This window comes from Tachysurus vachellii, chromosome 5 (assembly GCF_030014155.1).
Source record: "Tachysurus vachellii isolate PV-2020 chromosome 5, HZAU_Pvac_v1, whole genome shotgun sequence".
In the NCBI taxonomy this organism is placed as follows: domain Eukaryota; kingdom Metazoa; phylum Chordata; class Actinopteri; order Siluriformes; family Bagridae; genus Tachysurus; species Tachysurus vachellii.
The window spans coordinates 26,827,186-26,849,775 of NC_083464.1; the positions used below are offsets into that span (position 1 = coordinate 26,827,186).

The window sequence follows — 22,590 nt, forward strand, 5'->3', positions numbered from 1 at the left end:
AAGATTTTGGTTTTTCATATAATTTGTTTTAGTTTGTTTTCCGCCATCATCATCTGATATTCCCTTTTCTCTTCAATACACTTGTAACCAAATTGTTTAAAGGTGCCCTTCGACACAAAACCGTTTTTACTTGTATTTTTTGATATGTGTTAGGTCCATATGTGTTTGTGTTGTGTCGTGAATGTGAAAACGAACTGCTACCTCCCCGGTCAGTTCTAGCCACTTAAAAGAAATAAGGGGAGAAATCAAGTCAGTTGGAAAAGCTGCTCAGTGTGACGTCGTAATGATTGAGCTCATTACTATTCATGAGCTCTCCCACTTGAGACCGCGCCCCCAGAATTCGTGTAGCTCAGTGAGTTTCCTATACAGCAAGGATGGCTGAACGTCAACGGGTTTGTGAAGAAGCCATTCTGCCGCAATTCAAGGTGATTGTAAACAAATTTCCTCTAGCCTAGGCTACTTATTGCGCTGCGTGAATGAATAGTCATGCTCTCATATCCTAGCGGTTAGCCAATCGGAGCCAAGCAGCATGGCTCATTTGAATATTCATGAGAACTGGCGCAAATCGAGCTGAGTCTTCCTGCAGGCTTTGTATACCACACTAGAATGGCTTGAAACAAGGTAACCAAGGCATTATTTCCACAAAAAAATGACAGAGTCCATGGTAAACTTCAGACATTACCACAAAAGTAATGGTTTACGTGTGGCAGGGCACCTTTAATAATTTGGTTAACTGTTATCTGTCACTGCAGCTACGAACAGTTTTTAAAATGTGATTAATTGCCCTTTAACAGTTGATACACTGTGCCCTGCTGGACTGGGAGAATACCTGTGGACAAGGTGTCGGTGCTGCAGTGCTTTGCTCAGGAGCTCGGATGTGCACTGGAATGACTGGCCCAACTCATCTAGCTTCTGCTCCATAGAGATGATACGCTGCTCAAGCTCTCGGTATGAGTTGTTCCAGTTGGCACTCAGGTCACACATTATCATCTGCATCTGTCCATTAAAAGATTAAGACATCATTATTATTAAGTATTATCTTTAAGGCCTGGTCTGGTTTTAAAATAGCAGAGTAGAGCTTTACACAGTCTTGCAATAAAATGCTTCATTAATATTTAATGTTTCACTTATGTACTTAAAAATCAATTGAATGCATAATTTTGGTACACATTTGATTACTGACCAAATTTAGCTTTAAAGCTTTAGGCAACATTTTCTTCACTGCATTATTAATTTCAGCTATTTTTTCATAGATGGCTAAGTGCAGAACACATGTTCATGTAAGTAAATGAGACTACTCTACTACTCTCTCTGCAACTATCCCAAATTTATGTGGGCTAGTACGTAAATGAATCCAGCAAATACATTCCTTGCATCACTCACTGCTTGCTAGCTAGAAACACTTTCAACAATGGGTCATAATCAGCTATGTCTATTATTATTAGTCAAATAATGTTTGAGACAGCGTAAATATATACAGAATAGACCACAATGTGTCTCCAAAAAAAAAAAAGAAGATCACTTTGTGTTATTATAGCATATAGCAATGTAATGACGATGCACTGACTAAAGCAGTTGTTCTCAACCAGTGGGGCGCGAGTAGGCTGCACAGGATGGGAGGGAAAAAATAAAATCTGAAAAAACAATTTTGTTACTTTTTTTATCACTAAACTACTGTCATCAAAAGTTATCATTTTGTATATACATAACTCCTGAATAAAAATTAAAATGTGTTTGGACTGGTTTGTCGATAGTGACCGCGAAAATACAGGTGATAAGCGGTTTTATTGAGTCTTTCATTCAAACGATTCGTTCATCAAGAATGAATGAATAGACTGAAGGAACTCTTTAGCTCCTGAACTCTTTCGTCATTCTGGGCAGCACTGATGCAGGAATACCCTGAACTCTGTGACATCGCCTTGAAGATTCTCTTTCCTTTCGCGTCAACATATTTGTGTGAGGCAGGATTCTCAAAAATGACTGCACTCAAAACGAAATACCGCAATCGTGCACAAATCGAGGATGATTTGAGGCTAAGTTTATCAGACATTGAGCCAAGAATTGAGGATCTTTGCAAGGGAAAGCAGGCTCAGGTCTCACATTAACATCACCTACCTGCAAGCTTCTGTAAAGAATGCATATGATATGCCTACTATTAGGCCTAGTAATAATAACAATAATAAAGCATAAATTAATATCAGCGGTCTGGTGCCAATTCCCAATTAGAGATATAGCCTAGTAATGATAATAGGCCTACTGATGATAATAATAATAATAATAATAATAATAATAATAATAATAATAATAATAATAATAATAAAGCATGTAACCTCATATAATGATATAGCAATAGCCTAGTAATGATGATAGGCCTACTACTACTCATAATAATATCTATCTATCTATCTATCTATCTATCTATCTATCTATCTATCTATGCAAGGTGTTGGGGGGGGGGAATTAAATTAATTGAAATTGAAATAAAAATAAAATAATTTCTAGGATTCCCCAGCATTTATTTCAACCTTGGAGAGGTCCACCATCTCACTTGTGTAGTCCCTCAGCTTTCTCTGCTTCAGCCGTAGGTGACGAAATCTGTATGTGGAAAATATAAGAGAAAACACTGAGGTCAACAGACAGCATCGCTAACCATAAAAGAAATAAATAAATAATTGCTTTTGTCAGGTAAACCTTCTAGTGTGAATTGCTGCACTTAGTTTTATAAATCATTGAGTCACATTCTATTTCAGGACTTTTTTAAAATCTGAAATAAAGGACTATATCTCAAAACGTTTCTGATATCATTATATATAGAAGTTTGAGGCTTATTTCAGTGTTTTAGAAAGCTGAACAGAAACCAGTATTGCAGTAAGCAGTGGCGGTTCTAGGATTTTTCTGTAACGGGGCCATTAAGGGGCCACATGTTACATTCAGGGGCCAAGTACAGGGTACATTCAGGCACACAAAATGTATTCAGTACGGTGCAAATACATTTCGGCAGTCATTCTTTTTTCAAACGCTCGAGTGCCGCCAATTGTTTGGGGGTGGAATTGCATCTGTGATTGTTGTGAAAAATTCTCCGGTTGCTCTTCTTGTCGACGATTGATGGAACGGGGGCCAATCAGGGGCCAATCAGATTTCAGGTTCGGCCAGGGCCCCTGTGGCCCCGCCTCTAGAACCGCCCCTGGCAGTAAGACTTCTAGGTAACTGCTGAAACATGCACAAACTGCTGGTCTTGGTGCATCACCATATGAATAATAATAAAAAAAACACAAACAATGGTTAAAAGTGAAAACAAATGTACCATATTTAAATAGTAAAGAAAATAGGGCAAATGGTCGACAAATCTGAACTGTCATCATCTGAAAGGCCAAGGTGTTGGACTGTTGTCCCAGTGTGTGGTCCTACTAACTGTAAAACGGAACAGCCAAAAATCCCTCCACGCTCATAAATACGCGAAAGAGCATTCTCACATGCTGTCTGGCTCAAACCTGTATGGAAAAGTTTGAAGGCCAGATGCCTTCGCTAATGGTGTTAAAAAGGGTTCACACATTCACACATCTGAGCTTCCTGTTCATGATTGGACTAAAGCCCGAGTGATCTCCTTATCAGCAGGAAGTTGAGAGTGCAGATTGTAAACACCAGACTGAAGACAACAACTGAAACAAATACTCCATAAAAATGTGCACTGGCTTATAAGTCTGGTTAGTAACCTACTATAATGTGAAAATAACTTAATGTGAAAATCGCTGGATCGTATTTTCTAAACATTTTTGTACTTTGATCATAATGGGGAAAGTTTAATTGCACTCATTGCCTATGTGTATATTGATAAAGTAATTCAACCCAATAAGCAAACAGAAGATAAACAAAGGATAGGAATTAATTAATAATATCTTTTCCTTCTAATCACACTGTAACCTCCACCCTGTACAAATACACTAGATGTGAGGTGGTCTGCTGGATTTCACCAACGAAAACCGGCATAAATCCAGTCTTATGTCATATTCGCGCACGCGTACATAATGCGCTGTGGCTAAAGCTGTAATAGATTATTTGGAGGTTAGCTTACTTACATACGAATGGCCTCCAGCAGACATCTCTGGTGTCGTCGGTGCTCGCTGTGCTTGTCCCTGGCCTGTATGGTGCGATGGAGAAGCCAGCATTCCCTCAGCACGTTAGCAGCAGCATTGCGAATCTTTAGTACACAGAGTAATCAGTCTACTTAGCATTCAGTCGGTTTTCCCACCATTTGTTTTGGACAGTACTTTTCACAATAAGCTTTTTCTCAAAGTTGGTTTTAGAGAACCACTTTCAGACACCTAATGGGCAAGCTGAGGATGGGTGGTAAAAAATTAATTAGTTCATTAAAAGAGGTACAAGCAGTAGGAAGAGCCTGAGTCCATTCAATATCCATCTATACAGTACATCCATTATCTACACTACTTATTCTACTGGGTCGCAGAGAACGTGGAGTTTATGCACATGCAGGGTACACCCTGGACCGGATGCCAGTCTACTGCATGGAACAATCGCACACAATCACACATCCTTTTACACACTATGGACAATGTAGAGTGCATAGAGGAACCTCAGAGGCACTGGGAGAACATGCAAACACCACACACTGAGTTTGGGTGGGAATTTGAAGTGGGAATTAACCCCCAGCAGAATATCAGTATTTTAAATATTATACAGTCATTTATACCATGGTCTTCAGCCACTGTTATAAAGTTTTGCATTGAATTAACTATACAAATGTTTTATGTAAGCTCAGTGTTTGCTCCTCTAAATACCATCCTGTAATGCTGCTGCCAGGTCCACTACCAAATACTGATAAAAGTGACACTGACATAGAACAAAATTAATTTCTCAAAGAGTAGACCATATCATATTCACTCACTTTTAGTAACCGCTTCATCCTGATCAGAGTGCCGGAGCATCCAGAGCTTATCCTGGGAACACTGGTTATGAAGCATGTGATATCAGTCCATCGCAGGGTACCAAACACACAACACACACATTCATACAATCATTCACACCTAGGGGCAAACTAGCATAGCTAATCCACCTGCTTACATGTTATACCCAAGTCTCACCCTTGCTTCAGAGGGTAATCTGCCCTGGACATTATGACTTGCAGCTAAGAACTGCTGCTGTAATAATAAAGGCTATCCCATTCAAAACACATAGTAGTTAGCTCTTTACTCTTCTATGAATCTATCCTAAGATAATTGGCTATCCCTTGTCATTGTACTGTATGCTGCATTACAATGCCCCAGTGCACAATGCAAGCACCTTGGTAGGGTTGGCGTAGAAGAACTCCGACCTTCACAGAGCCCTGATCTCAACACCCAAGGGGCGATGAATATAACAGCAAAGGGAGGACTAACTCTGGAGTGGGATGTTCAAATAGCACATATGGGTGTGATGGTCAGGTGTCCATAAACATTTAGCAATATGGCATAGCTATTGTTAAAAGTGCTATAGAAATAAAATGGAATTGATCTGAACAAAATATCGGCTCCAGGGTTGATCCTAAAGATGTTTTAGATGTTGTCCTCGTATTGGTGTGGGTTGCCTCAGTGTCCCTTCCTAGATGATTTGTGCCTAGTATTACCAGGTTTAGCTCTGAATCTACCACAAACGTAACCAGGATGAAGCTAAAGATTAATGTATAAATTCTAAAATCATTCTATGCTTAGACATTTTTCCTCAGTGACCATTGTGTTCAATTGTCCAAAAAAACACTTTTATATGAAATGTGTACATCGAACAGGTTGTATTTTGATATGAAATTGTAATCAGGCTCACTAGTTTTATACTACTCACTCACTCACTCATTTTCTACCGCTTATCCGAACTACCTCGGGTCACGGGGACCCTGTGCCTATCTCAGGCGTCATCGGGCATCAAGGCAGGATACACCCTGGACGGAGTGCCAACCCATCGCAGGGCACACACACACTCTCATTCACTCACGCAATCACACACTGCGGACAATTTTCCAGAGATGCCAATCAACCTACTATGCATGTCTTTGGACCAGGGAGGAAACCGGAGTACCCGGAGGAAACCCTGAGGCTCGGGGAGAACATGCAAACTCCACACACACAAGGCAGAGGCGGGAATCGAACCCCCAACCCTGAAGGTGTGAGGCGAACGTGCTAACCACTAAGCCACCGTGCCCCCCAGTTTTATACTAGTGCTACAAAAAGAATTAAAAAGGAAATGAACACAGAAATGGTAGTTCTAAGAACAGAATCCACACCAGAACGATCATATGCATTACAGACATTCATGAGGTTTGCTTTTTTTCTGGTCTTTGATTCTATTCTTGTCCATGCCATCCTCCTGAGAGCAGCGTTCTAACTCATTATGGCTGCTCAATATGATGTCACACACTCACTGGCTCTGTTGTGTTGTGGTATTGGATATTATTAGGGCATCCAGATGTCTTCCTTCAAATGCATCAGGGTAAATCACTGACAATGACAGCTAAAGTCCACAGGACATACACATAGCAGTTGAAGACGTACGGATGCACCCTGTGACAGGATGTGACAATTGGCAAGGCATGAAGTAAAGCACACTATTGATAATGGGAAATCATCTTATGTAACTTGTGTGGTGCAGATTTCTGGGCAAGAAACACCTGCCCACCATCACCGTATGCCCGCATGAGGTGAAACCCACTTCCCTGCTTTTTTTTTTTTTTTTATCTGAATGTTTTCATCTGTGGAAACTCTCTCAGTATCTTCCGCAAAGTGTGTTTATTTTTGGGTTTCTCCTTCCCTCTGATAAGCAAACAGATGGATCCTGTTAGAGAAGTATAACACAGTGCACCCATCCTTTCAGCATCCATATGCCCCACCTTCTCTTGTCCTCTGTCATAACACACGGGTGTGTACACACGCATGCCAGTGCATGCAGTTTCCTGTCCGCTGCTCGAAAGCACACAGACAGACACAAGTTCTTTTCTTGAAAGCGACCTGATTATTTCCTGCCTTTGACGCCTTTTGGAGACCAATAAAAGATCTGCAGCCTTTGACCACAATAAGCATTTTCCAACATTATACTGACCTTATATCTAAAAAAAACAAAAGCCTCAAAAACCATAACACATATGGTGTGGAGAATAACACCTGCTCCATCTGGGTCACTACATCCCTCAGCTGTTATATGATAGAAGACCTTCCTCACCTCTTTAGAGATCTGGATATCCATCATGAAGAAGTGAACATGTTTCTCTCCTTTGTTCAGTGCCAGCTTCTTCGTAACTACTGCAACTAACATGGCAGTGCACGCTACGCCCTGGCACACAGACAAACATATCACACGTTATTATCTAACGTTGTGTCTTTGATTCTTAAAGCACTGCTACATTTAAAAAAAAACAAAAAAAACAACAACAATCAGAAAAATTCAAGCACATCAGTTGTAGTAGTGCAGATTACCTGTTCTTCTGAAAGGCTTGCATAGGTAAGAGAGGAAAAGACAACAGTCACATAATGTTGTGAAATATGTAAGCATTAAACATCGTTCAGCATCCATAAGAGACATGAGCACAGAAGTGAAACATAAATCAACCTTTAAATCTCCTGCTTCACTGGACATGACTAAGCAATAACTGACTGTAATAGTCACAATTTAAAATATCATCTCCCTAAACAGATGATTCCTCAGAGATGATTCCTATGTGCACAGAATGCTACAGAGGAGGAAGCGTATCCTTCCTGGGATCTGTTCACACTCTCTGTAGAGGATATAAGTTATGTGAAAACTCCCTTAAAACAGCTGCCACTTATTAAACCACACCCACTCTCAGGCTCAATAATGACTCACCAGGTCACGCGTTACATTATCACACGTACTGTTTGGGTCCATAATGCCCTATCAAATTAGACAAAGTCTTAACCTGGGCTTACACTGGCTGATTTTGGATGGATTTAGACACATTACTGTTGCCCCTAAGAATTTTATTTGTAGTGGATGGTAAACCTTGTGTGACTTATACAATGTGAGAAGGTAAACAATGGCAGTAAACAATGCCAGGTAAACAATGCCAGTTGGTTGACTTATCGGAGCTGTTGGTCAGGGGTGGAATGTACTTTCATTACAGTAAAAGAATTCACCATCTTGGCATGTCCATACTGTATATGTGATGGTAAGGACATCTTTAAAAAAATAAATACATATAAATAAATAGACCATACTGTATACATCCCTGTTTATTTATATTTATGCCATTTCCCAGACACCCTTATCCAGATAGACTTATCTCATTTATACAACTGAAGGTTAAGGGCCTTGCTCAGGGGCCCAGGAGTTTCAGCTTGGTGGTCCTGGGATTTAAACTCACAGCCTTCCGATCAGCAGCACCTAAACGCCTAAACCACAGAGCAACCACGGCTTGTTAATAAGAACTACTGCACTCCTATACCTAAGTCATCCACTACCCTGTACAGTATATATCACCCACCATAGACTTGTAATTTCTTGTAAATATACCACTATGCACTTCTGGTTAAATGCTAACTTTGTTGGTTTTATACATGTACTTTGCACAAAACAAAAATAAAGTCTGAATCTGATCTAATCTAATCTATTTTTGATCTTTTTATTCGGATTTAAATTGGTCTCTTCTATTTAATAAATCTATATGCTGCTACAGCCTAAAGGTAAAGCAGGATAATGTGTAATGGACATCTTTGTTAGCTAGCTATTGAATAGCTATCTACAGTATGTAGCTCAAAAATGAATTATGAGCTTGCAAGCTACTGTTAGCTAACCAGAAATCAATAACTTTCTGTATATACTGTTCGTAATCAAGGTGGTACACATTCCAGTGCTGCTCACTCGGTTACTTAAAGTGTATGGTAGGTCTGCTTGGTTTTATATTACCGAGCTGAAATTTACAGTACTTCTACTTGACAGGCAAAAATGTCACATAACCAGATCAATTTTTTCCTCTCTCTGGAAGCTAGATAGTGAAGTAAAGAAATGTCTCCTACACAAGTTGGTCACTCAAATTGGTTCAAGTCTGTGACTGCTATAATCAGAATTGTAGTTATTTGGTAACCATTTTCAAATGTTGTGATGAACTATGCTTTAACTGACAGAAATAAGGATCCCACAAATATCAAGGTGGCACCAAGGGGCATAGTTCTAAATGAACAGGTGCTATGTGTCTGTGTTCTCTTGCTTACGTTTCTGCACACAAAATGGCAAACTGGGCTCTGCCATATTTAGATTGAAGTAACTAGTTTCATCATTGCCATTTAACTCTGGACAGTCACACATTATGAACAGTACTCAGATTTCTTTTGTCGTACAAGGTAATTCATGCTTAAGACTCAACAATGCTGTATTTTTCTGTCACAGAAACCTTCTGATCCACTGCCGCCAGTTTCTGATCCCACGGTTTTGTCAGAGTCCTCTGAGACTCCCCCGGACTCGCCAGTTTCTGTACTAACCCATCTCTAACCCATCTACAGACCTAGGAGGTCCAACATGCTTTTATGTACCATGCAAGTGATACTCTGTAATGCTTTTTTTTTTCCTTCCCTCTATAGACCCAACAAAAGGTTTCTTCATTCACAGAATTGCGGCATTTTGGCTCTGCCAACTTCACCCAAAGCCACCAGCTTATTTAAGCAAAGTGTTTTAAATATTTCTTTTTGCTATAGAACGCTTCTGATATATAGCACTGTTCAATACTGTATTTGGTGTTAATATGATTATTGATCTAGTAACAATCCCGACCCGCCGTCTTTGAACTACTTTCAGCTTTGTGCTCGACTCTTCATCAGTGATCATCTGAAGACTTCTGTAGGAAGGACTTAGTGTTAAGTCTGTAATGAACTCAGAAATGACACTAACCTATTTGTTACTCAGGAGCTCTTGGTTGCTTAATTTCACTTGACTACAAACTGTTGTAGAAAGGACATTATTTACATTTAAATATTTATTTACTATCCAGTGTCACCCAAATGAGGATGAGGTTCCTTTCTGAGTCTGATACCACTCAAGTTTTCGTCCTCATATCATATTACCTCATAACTGGATGGTGAAGGAGAGAAAAAGTTCTGAGGTGAACAGTTTAGTTAAACACCATTCATAACAACAGCCACTCTCATCATGCAGTGGTCAATTTCACCATGCATCAATAGAGGGCTACATGTAGCATCATTTGTTGTGTTCAGATGAGACCAAATGTGAACTTCTTGACAACACATTCAATCATGTAAACAATTATGGCTTGTGGTTCAGTGTCATGAAAGTGTCATTGATAGTATCATGAAATCTGCTTTGTACAAAAATATTTCATAAAAAAAACAAAAAAAAACAAATAGTGAAACATACAGTACTTCCTAATCAAAGTGAAAGGGTTAAAAAAAGACCAAATGAAAGAAAGAAAGACCAGGATTTTTCTGCTTGTTTCAGCAACCATGCTATATAAAAACACCAACTCCAAGGGTGCAGCCCATTCGGAAAGAAGTTCGCTACTTAAAGGGTGTTCGGAAAAACATGTCCGTTGAAAAAAGACCCCTCCCTGTATGTTCAAATAATGTTTTATATTTAAACATGTATAAGAATTCACAAACTGCAATGTACTTCAGTCGCAATTACAGATTTAGTAAATGTTAAGTGCAGTATACAAATAAGTCCTTCATCAGCTGTGCCATGAGTCGGCCCCAGGAAGTATCATACATTTTAAACATTATGTTGTAAATTGGAGTTGGTCTAAGGTGATTTTAACACTGCTAATATTAAACATAGGCAGTAGGAAATAAAGTGTGTGATTTTTTTTTTTTACAGGTGAGCAGGCAATCCCACAAATCTGTAACCAGCCCACTGTATTGTGTTGTTCCGAATGGATTAGGAAACATTTTTTTTTTTTACATTCAGTTTTCCAAGACTTGGATACAGGTTGGCACGCCATCTGGATTCACTGGTGCCAAATGCTATAAACCACCTAAAAATGGCAATGGTGGAACGTTTTCCTAAAAAAAGCTACTTATAAAACACAGTCTGAGGGAGAGTCAGAGGAGTGAAAGATTATTTTCCACTTGGCCATGGAGGTGTCTATGTAGGTCTGGCTCAGGTCTTACTCTCTTGTTGTGTGATGTCATCTGCACATGAATCAGAAATGCTGCTCATCCACGCATAAAATTCAGTTTGAGTTCTACCTCATTTCTGTCTCTTATCACACAAACTGTCACATGCCTAACATGCTGCTGTATCCTGCCTCTCCATTGCTTATAAAGGATTCTACATTCACTGATTTTGAATTATCTACTGATTCATATACAATATAAGTTTCTACTGTTTCGAATATATACTGGATTCTGAAGTCACAATTCAAAAATCACTGAAGCTAATTTCCAACCATTGAACATACAGAAAATGTATTGAATTTGGAGTAACCCAAATGTGGCAATTCACAGGCAAACTGCCTTCCATTTCGATTCATTGTACAGTATATCTTAATACTTTTATTTTATAAATCCATGTGATTTATAATGGTTAAAAAAAAGTGAGCATATTATCACATGTACCTATTCTAATTGAGAAGGGGAATTTAACTACTGGAACAATATTTGGCCATGTAAAAACATAAACTTCCATAAAAGTAGAAAACTAAACAGAAAACACAGTCATTGACAGTCGAATATAAATTAATTTCTCAGTAAAACTTGCATGTAATTCTTGCGTGATGACTGAATGAAACTTCACCATTGTTCAAAATATTTGTTGCCTTGGGAATATCTATCTATCTATCTATATATATATATATATATATATATATATATATATATATATATATATATATGGAATATGTATAACTTACAGCTGTCTCCTGGATGCAGAATTGGGATTTTGATAATCTGTTGTGTGCTGAATACTTCGGATTATACCTGAGCACAGTTAAATTCTTGAATCAGAAGGCGTGTATAAATTTGGTACAACAGCACGTCTCTTGCAGTAATTACTGCTGTAATATAAACAACAGGTTACTATTATCACTCTTGTTCTCATATGCTACCATTCATACAGTAACAGCCCATACATAGGCATGCTACACAATCTAAGGTTAATAATAAAAAAGTGAAAAGCGTGCTTTGTTAGGAAGTTTATTTAACATTTATGGACCGGGTTCCAGGTATTATCATTTTGTAACAGACAGGAAACTTCCCAACATGCCATCCAGTGCCATGAAAAGCTGTTTTTTTTTTTTGTTACTTCAAAAGACAGAATACAAGAAAGACTGGTTAAAGAATGCCAGGAACCTTTCAATTCAAACCATGCCAGTGCCAAATCTACTGTGCCTAAGAGCCAAAGGAACAAAATTTCTTATACTCTTTGGGTTAAAAGGATGGCATCCTGACTTATCTCTATAAATGACATTAGTGTATGTAAAATATGGCAGTTATCTCTTTGTCAAAGTTCCAAGAGAAGAAACTAATTTCTGAAACTTTGTAATATAATTTTGGTCAGAGCCTGTCCCAGGAACGAAGGATGTGATACAAGAATACGCACTGAATGGGATGCCAGACTATCAGAAGGCACCATGTACACAAACACATTTATATTATTTGGCAGACACCCTTATCCAGAGTGAATCACATTTTTATCTCACTTTATACAACTTAACAATCAAGGGTTAAGGGCCTTACTCAGGGGCCAAGCAGAGGCAGCATGACGGACCAGGGATATGATCTCACAACCGTCTGATTGGAACACCTTAACCACTAGGCTTCCACAACCTCTTATATTAACACTCATTTAACACCTAGTAGCAATTTTAGAGTAACCAATAACCTGCTTTTTGGAGAGAACTGGACCTAACAGTTTACTTCATAAAACCATTACTTATATATATATATATATATATATATATATATATATATATATATATATATATATATATATATATATATATATATATGTATAATAAATGCTTCCTTAAAGAACTAATATTTTGAACCATTTCATCATTCATCCACAAAAAAAAAAACAAAAGGCTGGAAAAAATTGTATTTACCATGACGCCTGCGAAGAGGCAGACCACTTTGCCACAGGTAGTTGTGGGAGACACGTCTCCATAACCTACTGTTAGGAAGGTGATAGCGATGAGCCAGAGAGCTGTACCCATACCACCTGTCTCCACCTGGGCCTGCCTACAGAAGGAGACACCAGCCAGAATGGGCAAACTTAATATATTGTTCTAGATAACATGGCTGTTATAAACATACAATGGATATGAAAGCTCTACACACTCATTTGCCTAGATTTGCTTTGAAACCAAGACAAATAATGTCAGATCTTTTTCCAGTAAAGCATGGTGGCAGCAGCATCATCCTATGGGACTTGGGCTCTGGTCAATATAAAGGGAATTATAAAATCCAAATAGCAATCTATTTTGGCAGTAAACCTGCAGGCATAAATCCAAGTAAACAAAGGACTGGATTCAGAAGAATAAGAGGTTTTAGAAAGTCAGAGCCTAGATTTAGGTTCAGTTGTTCCATAGAAAGGTGTATATTACTCCGTCATTGTTTCATTTATAAGTAAGCAGACAAAATTTCAAGTTGCATTTGGAATATGTTGCTGTTAACTTTCAATATAAAAAACAAACCAAACCCTTCAGAGAGATAGCAAAAACATTAGATGTAGCCATTGGGTGTAATAACTTTTTTAAATTGCAAGATGCACTGGTTAGCTTAGGAACACCAAAAGGCCAGAATGCCCATGGAAATCAAGTGTGGTGGATGACAGAAAGAAATTCCCAGTTGAAGAACCAGTTGGCCAGATCATGAACATCCTTAATAAGTTTAAGTCAAAAAATCAAGAGAACTTTCCATCAGAGTAAATGTTTTACCACAAGATGGACAAATGAGAATGGTTGTAGAGGCATTACCTTTACTGTGAAGTGGTGGAGGTATCGTTATGATATGTATGGCTACCAGTGAAAATGGTTCCTTTGTATTTACTGAAGATGTGACTGAAGACAGCAGGATGAATTCTAAAATGTATAGAACTAAATTATCTGCTTAGATTTTGCCAAATGGTCAATGGATGATGTGTCACCCTTTAAATAGACAATGCCCTGAAGCATACTTCAAAAACCAATGCCAATGCTTTTTTAAGGCAAAGAAGTGCATTTCACTTGTTGAAGACAAAAACGAGCAGAAGAAACACCAGTCAGAGGCCAGGGAAAAAGCCCAGCATTTGGTGATGTCTATGGATTTGAATTTTTGTAGTCACTAACTGCAAAACATTTGCAACAAAGTAAAGAGCTGCTTTGATTTTGATACTACTAGTTATTCAAATATATTTTGTAGATGTGTGTGTTAGGAACATGGGAAACAAACACACACACACACACACACACACACACACACACACACAAACATCTAATCTAATAATAATAATACAATCAAATCCTTTAATTGCTTTTACAGTTTAAAGTTGGTATATAAATAAATACCTTCACTAACTGTTAAGAAGTGCACTGTACGTACTTGAAAATAACTTAGCCTCTTTGCGAACCTCACTAAAAAACAAGATTCATTCCCCTGAACAAGCTGATGCTCCATTTCACAATCTATGCTGACTTGGCAGGAAATAAAGGAATATTTGTCTGTTATAAATAGTCTTGAAGAGGACCTATTTATAACAAATCTATTACTAAATACTTATTTCCAAATCAGGACTTCAAATTGACCATCAACAGAGATGGGAGGATGAATTGAAGTGCCTGGCAGTATGATGTGCATGTGAGTATGTACATATACAAAACGTGTGTGAGTATGAGTGTATGAATGTGTGTGTGTGTTCTTTTTTACCTTTCACACAGCCGTAGCATCCAGGCAGAGGTAAACCAGAAGAGCATGATAAAAACCAGGAGTGTGCGTGCCGGATACTTGTTCATGAGTACCTTGAGAACGAAGCGGAAAGTGAAGTTGATGTTGTTAAGTGAGCCAATGCTCCTATATGAGGCACTCAGCAGCACCTTGCTGTGAAGCAGAATGGCCCGGTGCACCAGGTACAGGCGCAAGAACATCAGTGCTGATAGCACTAGCTCCAACTCCAGCCATGCCTCCATGGGACTGCTGCAGAGGCACAGTGGCGTCGTAACTGGGGGGAGAGTGGAGGAGGAAGAGTTTGTCGCTGAAGTCAAGGGGCCCAAGTAGATGCCCACTGGGTGGAGGGAACAGACCAATAACTCCAGAGAAATGCAGAGCACACGGTTGGTGGTCATGGCAATACGCCAATCCACTTGGTTGTGGTCTATGATGAAGAGCTTGTAAGAGGAAAAAAAAAAAGTAGCAAGTGTATCAATAAGCAAGGATTCTTCTATTGATAGGAGTGTAAAACTTAGCAAAATGCAGCAAACAAATTCATATTTGATGAAAAACAGGAAAACTATTCAGATATAATTGTCTTGTCCTTAAATAAGATATGAAAAGCATGTTTGAATATCAGTTCATCTTGTAATGTTTATAGCTTAATTATGTGTATTTATGCATTATATCTGTGCTTTTTGTTATTTCTGTTTGCCTAGCTAAACCTTCTCATTTCTTAGCTTATATGAGACCCATTTCTAAACATACAGATAATAACCTTAGCCTTCGTATTTCCCCACTGGCTCCCAATCATATAATACCATCCTGAAGAATACTGTACTTCACTACAGTATATGTAGACATTCTGACCTTTAGATTTGTTTCGTCATAACAGCAGACAATTGCAAACATAACGCATGGCCATTACAGATGTGTAATACTAGTAAGACACTCTTATCTATGTCTGTAAATAAGGTAGTGTCAAGTGAAATAAAGTACCCAGGTTCTAAAATGAGAGCGAGTTAATAAATATAATAAAAACAGAACAGTAAAGTGTAGAAAAGTGGCCAGATAATGTGTAAAGTATAAAGGTGTGGTTGTGCTTGTGTAAATTGTATGGAGGTGTGTCTGTGTGCCTACAATCATAGACCTGGTTATAGACAACATCTGGCAGATTCCCTTATCTAGAGCTGCATACAAAGGTGCTTTGAAGTCTCTATCAATACACTGATACTGGTTTACTGGGTTGCAGACTGAGGAAACTCATAGCCGGAATGAAAGATCTCGTGAACAATCAGTTCCAGGAAGTCTAGGTTGGTCCCCCTGACCTGTCTGACCTTTCCTGATCAGTTTGTTCAGTCTGCTGGAATCTCCAGCCTTAATGCCACTTCCCTAGCAGACTGGTGCACAAAAATGCTGCTGGACTGATAAAACCTGCATGACATCATGCTTCATACAGTAAAAAAAACAAAAAAACAACTGAGATTCCTCAAGAAGTAGAGTCTGCTCTCTTCCTTCCTGTATCTTGCCTTGCTGTTTACTTGTCCAGTCCAGTCTGCTGTCCAGATGTACGCCCATTTGTATGTCTCCACCACCTCCACTTCCTCTCTCAGGATGACAGGGGTTAGCAGGTCTAATTTAATATGCTATTATGGAAGTTTGGACGAACCAACAGCTTGTAAGCTAGTAAACAGTAACTCAAAATGATGAATGAAAAGAGTCTTGATAATAGTGTCATTCCTGCTGCAGAGTCTTACATTTGTTAATCAAGACTAAACCATGAGAAAGTAATAAAGTAAATATTTGGCAACTTTCTATTGCTAAACTTTTACAAACAAATGTGGACAGCATTGAATACACAGAATGGAACAACTGCAAGCAACTGATTTAGCTTGTGGTTTCAATACCTTAACTAATTAACCCGCATATTCCTACTCAGATTTCAGAATCAACCGATTTCAGAGATGACATCTGTTTGTACTGACATATTTCCTGCATTCTGCAACAATCACCAGCCACACCAAGTGCTTGGTTATATCATTGAAATCACTTTCAGTAAGAGAGGCAAAGAAAGGTACTATATGGAAATGATTTCAGACTATTTTAAATACATTTTTGAGGACACCATTATCTACTTCTACACTTCAGAGATTTCACTACATTTCACAGACAGCAGTGATTAATATACAGTTGCAAGAAAAGGTATGTGGACCCTTCAGAGTCACATAGCGTAACACTATTAACAAACACAATCTGTTTTAACTAATAAAACACAACATATTTTTTTCTTCTTGCACATATTGAATATATCCTTTAAATATTCATCAATGCATGTGAAACCTTAGGCTAATGGCTTTAACTAATTAAAGCTGGAAACTGGCAAACCTGGCATCCAGCTAATGAAACGAGATTGGAGGTGTGGGTTAAAGCTACTTTGACTTATAGCAAGCACTAAAACATTTTGTGTTTACTATTAACAAGAAGCATCTGCTAATGTGAACCATGCCTCGCAAAAAAAAAAAAAGAGCTCTCAAAAGACCTACGATCAAGAGTTGTTGTGTTACATAAAGCTGGAAAGGGTTACAAAGTATATTCATCTGTCCACTGTTAGACAAATTGTCTCTAAACGGAGACGATTTAGTACTGTGCCTACTCTCACTAGAAGTGGTTGTCTAGCCAAGATAACTCAAAGGGCACACTGTACAATTGTCACTGAGGTAAAAAAAAAGATTGACAGATTAAGACTCGAAGAAATCATTGGAACATCTTTTTTATGTGTCTACTATACTGAAAACATTAAACAGGCATGGTGTCTGGACATGACAGGACACCACAAAGAAAGGAATTGCTTTCCATAAAAAAAAAAAAAAAAAAAAACATTTAAAAAAAGTTTGCCAAAGACCACCTTGAAACTCCACAACATGTTTTTTTGAGGACTGCTGAAACTAAGGTTGAGTTGTTCAGGAATGACATGCAGCACTATGTCTGGTGAAAAAAGGGCCCCACATACCAACATGAAAACATCATCCCAATGGTTAAGCAAGATGGAGAAAGCATCATGATCTAGGGCTGCTTTTGCTGCAGGGCCTGGAACACTTTTAGGGAATGATTGATAGAAAAATGTATTCCCAAGTTTATCAAGATATCCTACAGAATAATTTCAGGGTGGCTGTGCGACAGCTGAACTTCAGTAAAGGTTGGTTGATGCAGCAGGACAATAATCCTAAGCAATGAAGTAAATGAACTAAGAATGGCTTCAAAAAAGAAAAAAAAAGAAAGTCTATAAAAAGTCTATAAAGCAGTTCTTTTAGGAAAAGTAGTATAAAATTCCTCCTGAACCTTTTTCTGATCTGATCTGAGGATAGAAGAAATGCTTGGTTGAGGTTTTGTTGCCAAAAGAGTATCAACTAGCTCTTAAAACCAAGAGACATGTTCAGTAAAAACATGAAATATTTTTGCTTATAAATGCTTTTATGTTGTCTTAAGCACATTCTATATGTCTATACTACAGAGATGGGGGACTCGAGTCATATGACTTGACTCAAGTCAGACTTAAGTCGCAAATTTGAGACTTGAGACTTGCTTGACAAATATTAAAAAAAAGACTCGACTTGACTTGACATACATGACTTGAGACTTGACTCGGACTTGAGTTAAATGACTCAGAGATGGGGGACTCGACTTGACTCGAGTCAGACTAAAGTCACAAATTTGAGACTTGCTTGACAAATATTAAAAAAAGACTCGACTTCACATTGACTTGACATTCATGACTTGAGACTTACTTGTGACTTGCACATGTGTGACTTACTCCCACCTCTGTTATACTATACTTCTGACTTTGATGAATATAAGAACACATTTTATGACCTATTAATGCAAAAAAAACAACTAATTCCAAAGGGTTCACTACTTTGTCTTATGCTTGTAGGAATCTCTAAAAAAATATAAATATACAGCACCTTTACAAACTTTGCTAAATGGTAAAATAAAAGTCTAATAGGGGTATAAACCTCAGGATTCCACACAATATGATAGTGATTGAACATTAATACCATTATAATACTACTAGTAAATGATAAGGTTTTGTAGCCTCTAATCGATATGTGACCAACTCGGGTAGGCCTACAGTTAATTTTTGAACAATGTAGAGAAATGAAATATTTAGTTTAAATGAATCAGAAATATTTATCAATATAAATCAACTTTTTTTTTTTGACATACGAGTTATCTATAATTTTTCTATAATAATCAATTTATAATTATAAATGATAATACTCAATTCAGGACTGTTAATCCAATTTATTTCAATGCTTGCCAACCAATAAATAATTACACCATCACAGGCTAAATACATCATAACACAAACTAGAACATAAGTTTGCACATCATTTGGAAGTTGTCTCCTCCTTCATGGATAAAAGGTCTTTTATCTTATTAAAAAGATTCACTAAGTGAATTGAAGATGAGCACAGATGTGAAATCTGGCTATAATTTGTGATTTCATATTGTGATAATATACACTGCCATTTGAATTATTTATTATTTTGTCAAGCATGCCTGTAAAGCTTGGTGCGTCCGGATTTTCAGTTATTTTAGAAAGTATACCAGCTAAAATCGGTACTAGGAATCTAATGCCTAATCTAATCTAATGTTCTGTATGAGGGACTCCAATGATTCAACAGGCAAAGACAAAATTTACAGGACACATTTCTAAAATGTTGGACTCTCCTCAAGTGTTACATGAGTCGTGTGGGAGCAAAATATCAGATTAGGAGTAAATGTCATCAGGAAAAAACAAATATCTTGGCATGCTTTTTCACAAGCTACACGTGATTAGAAATTTAAAGATGAAGCAGGATTTTTTGTTTGTTTTATTAAATTTCATTTACAATGTAACCTCCTTTGTAGAAAAAAAGAAGATGGTATGTGTCAATTTTGCAAGGGTAGATTATCTTGTAGTCATCTGTTTTTCACTTCACAGCATACCAGATAAAGCAACCACGCTGTTCTTGTTTTCTTTATCTTGGGTTTGCACTCACAGATCACTTTCCCATGATAAACACTTTCCTGAGTTACACTAAGTCATGGCATAACAGTCCTCACGCTAATCACCTCTAATTGGTTCATCTACTGTCTTCTTTTTATTTATTTACCATGATTCTTCTATAATCATCTTAGCTATAACACCTGGATTACATCAGTGATGATAATTGATCATAATTTCTGCCAGATTCCACATTTTCAATATTTTTTGTAATCTTGACATGAATGGGTAATAAATCATCCCAAAATGGTTTCAAGACAAAGGCTTAAGGTTAAAGGTGTATTCTGATGTGGTTCCTTCCTTCTGCTAACCATTTACCTCTTTTCTCTGTACTCAGTGTATTTTAATTCATTAATTGTTCATTTAATCTGTAGTTAAACAAATAAAACAAAGTTATAGAATGTTGTAGTCAGTCCAAATTCATTTATAAAATAGGGGTCTGTTTTTCTTTTCACAACCCTCATGACGCAATGCGAAACAGGTTGTCGCAATGTGAAACAAATGTGATCAATATGTGTATTTAAATGTAAAATAATACTGTGGGACACATCATCCATTCATTCATTCATTCGTTCATTCATTCATCTTCTACTGCTTATCTGAACTACCTCGGGTCACGGGGAGCCTGTGATCTCAGGCGTCATCGGGCATCAAGGCAGGATACACAATGGACGGAGTGCCAACCCATCACAGGGCACACACACACTCTCATTCACTCACGCAATCACAGACTACGGACAATTTTTCCAGAGATGCCAATCAACCTACCATGTATGTCTTTGGACCGGGGGAGGAAACCGGGGTGCCGGAGGAAACCCCCGAGGCACGGGGAGAACATGCAAACTCCACACACACAAGGCAGAGGCGGGAATCGAACCCCCAACTCTGGAGGTGTGAGGCTAACGTGCTAACCACTAAGCCACCGTGCCCCCCTGTTACACATCAACATAATTACAAATTTATTTCTGTTTTATTTGGTAAGTACTTTTTTTGGGGAGCTCTACAGCAGCTCCACAGTACTGAATCATGTCACCAACATAAAATATTTTCACAGCATGGTTTCTAATTTAAACATGAGCGCTAATAGAAATTTGAAAATAAAATGCTGAAAAAGTCCATGGCTTCTCCTAGTAACCACTGTGACTCAAATAGTGAAGGCAGAAGAGTATGAGTATTGAGACGGTGTGAAGTATTATATCATGATATCGTTTTCCACTGAACTGCTGTGTACACTGACTATGATTACACCACTGACAAAAATAAAACAGCCATGTCATCAAGGCGCAAATGTGATATCAGCAGCTAGCATTAATTCGCGGACACTGATATTCATGAGCAACAGACTTAAAATGCCTAAGCAGATATATAAGCACTTAAACACAGTTTATGCTAGCACATCATATTTTTCTTTCGACTGAACATCCCACAAGAATCTTGGTGTTGTATGAAAGTATGTTTAATAAATCAGAAAATTATCAAATTAATGAAAATCTTCAAATCTTATTGTCAAATTTCTCTTCTCTTCATATTTGCAGGCATAGACACGAAAACAGACTTTAACATCAAAATGAAAGATTGTACCATTTTAAGGGTGTATTGTACGCCTAGGATGTATACAGTTGTTTCTCACTCACCCGGACGTCTTTATAATGGAAGGCGATGATAAGGATTAGCAGACAGCCAGTGGAGAAGCTGATGAGGCAGTTTATACAGAGGGCATAGATGGACCCCTGAGAAAATGCACAGATAAGGGAAACATGATGTGAGTCTTCATTGGCAGAATAATATCCTGGATTTGAACTTTACTTCATCATTTGTAACATAATAACACAACCTGTATGACTATTACATATTACCACAAAATGACATTATACTGTACCAGTATTCCATCACATCCCTCATTGTCTCTTTCAATATTTTGTTCTAATTTTCTATTGGTGTGTACACTGCTTGTTTGTGGGATATGGCTACACCTGTATTCAGGTATGGCACTTTGGCCAGTGACCCAAGAGGCATGCTTGACAGCACCGTAAACAACTACAACCAAGCAAGCACATGAAACCGAGCTAGGACTGGGTGCAATCAGCAAAGGCTAGAGAGCAAACAATCCCTTCCAAGTTTATGTTACTTAAATTGACAACTTGTTCATTGCAGTAGTCACAGCCTCCTGAAAAGAGGGGAAAGAAAATAAGTTTTACTAAGTCAGCTACCATGAACCATGTCTTAGCATCTGGTTATATCCACTACTCCAACTCCACTTTCCTCCTGGTCAAAAAGCCCAGGTCTCGTAGGTAAAACAATGCCTGCTCTGTGTTGATAAAAGACACCATGCTCACCATGGCGAAATTCACAATCTCTTCCTCCAAACAGCACTGCAACCCAACTGACCTGCCTAAACCCTACAGAAATAAACAAAATCTTTCACAGGGGTAAAAGCTACAACTATGGCTTACCTGGATTCTTCTTAGACCGGCTGATGTACACATTTAACAGAAAGTGAATAAAGAGTTAATACATTTTCCCCTGCATTTGCTGTACATCCTGCAGTCCAAAGGATGCAGAATGCAAAAATAAACACATCTGCACAATAACAAATGTTTGCAGAATTTATTTTTTCTTCATTTTGTTAATAAAAATATCTATAATTACAACACACCTTCAAATACAATAACACTTCAGGTAAAGATAAACACA

The 22,590-nt window shown here is 38.0% G+C and overlaps 1 protein-coding gene across 3 annotated transcripts in view; it reads right to left on the reverse strand.

Moving 5' to 3' along the window:
• The window catches only part of kcnn4 (potassium intermediate/small conductance calcium-activated channel, subfamily N, member 4), a 39,521-nt gene that overhangs the window by 5,694 nt on the left and 11,237 nt on the right, over positions 1-22,590 (reverse strand). For 2 of the 3 annotated variants that reach the window (XM_060870850.1, XM_060870849.1), the window contains exons 2-8: positions 21,531-21,626; positions 14,850-15,307; positions 13,049-13,184; positions 7,204-7,314; positions 4,077-4,198; positions 2,526-2,595; positions 830-996 (exon numbers count right to left, since the gene is read on the reverse strand). In XM_060870850.1, coding sequence (XP_060726833.1) covers positions 830-996; positions 2,526-2,595; positions 4,077-4,198; positions 7,204-7,314; positions 13,049-13,184; positions 14,850-15,307; positions 21,531-21,626 — 1,160 coding nt within the window. Of the gene's footprint in view, positions 1-829; positions 997-2,525; positions 2,596-4,076; positions 4,199-4,903; positions 4,965-7,203; positions 7,315-13,048; positions 13,185-14,849; positions 15,308-21,530; positions 21,627-22,590 lie in introns of those variants that run through there. The other variant, XR_009648475.1, reaches the window with a different exon arrangement.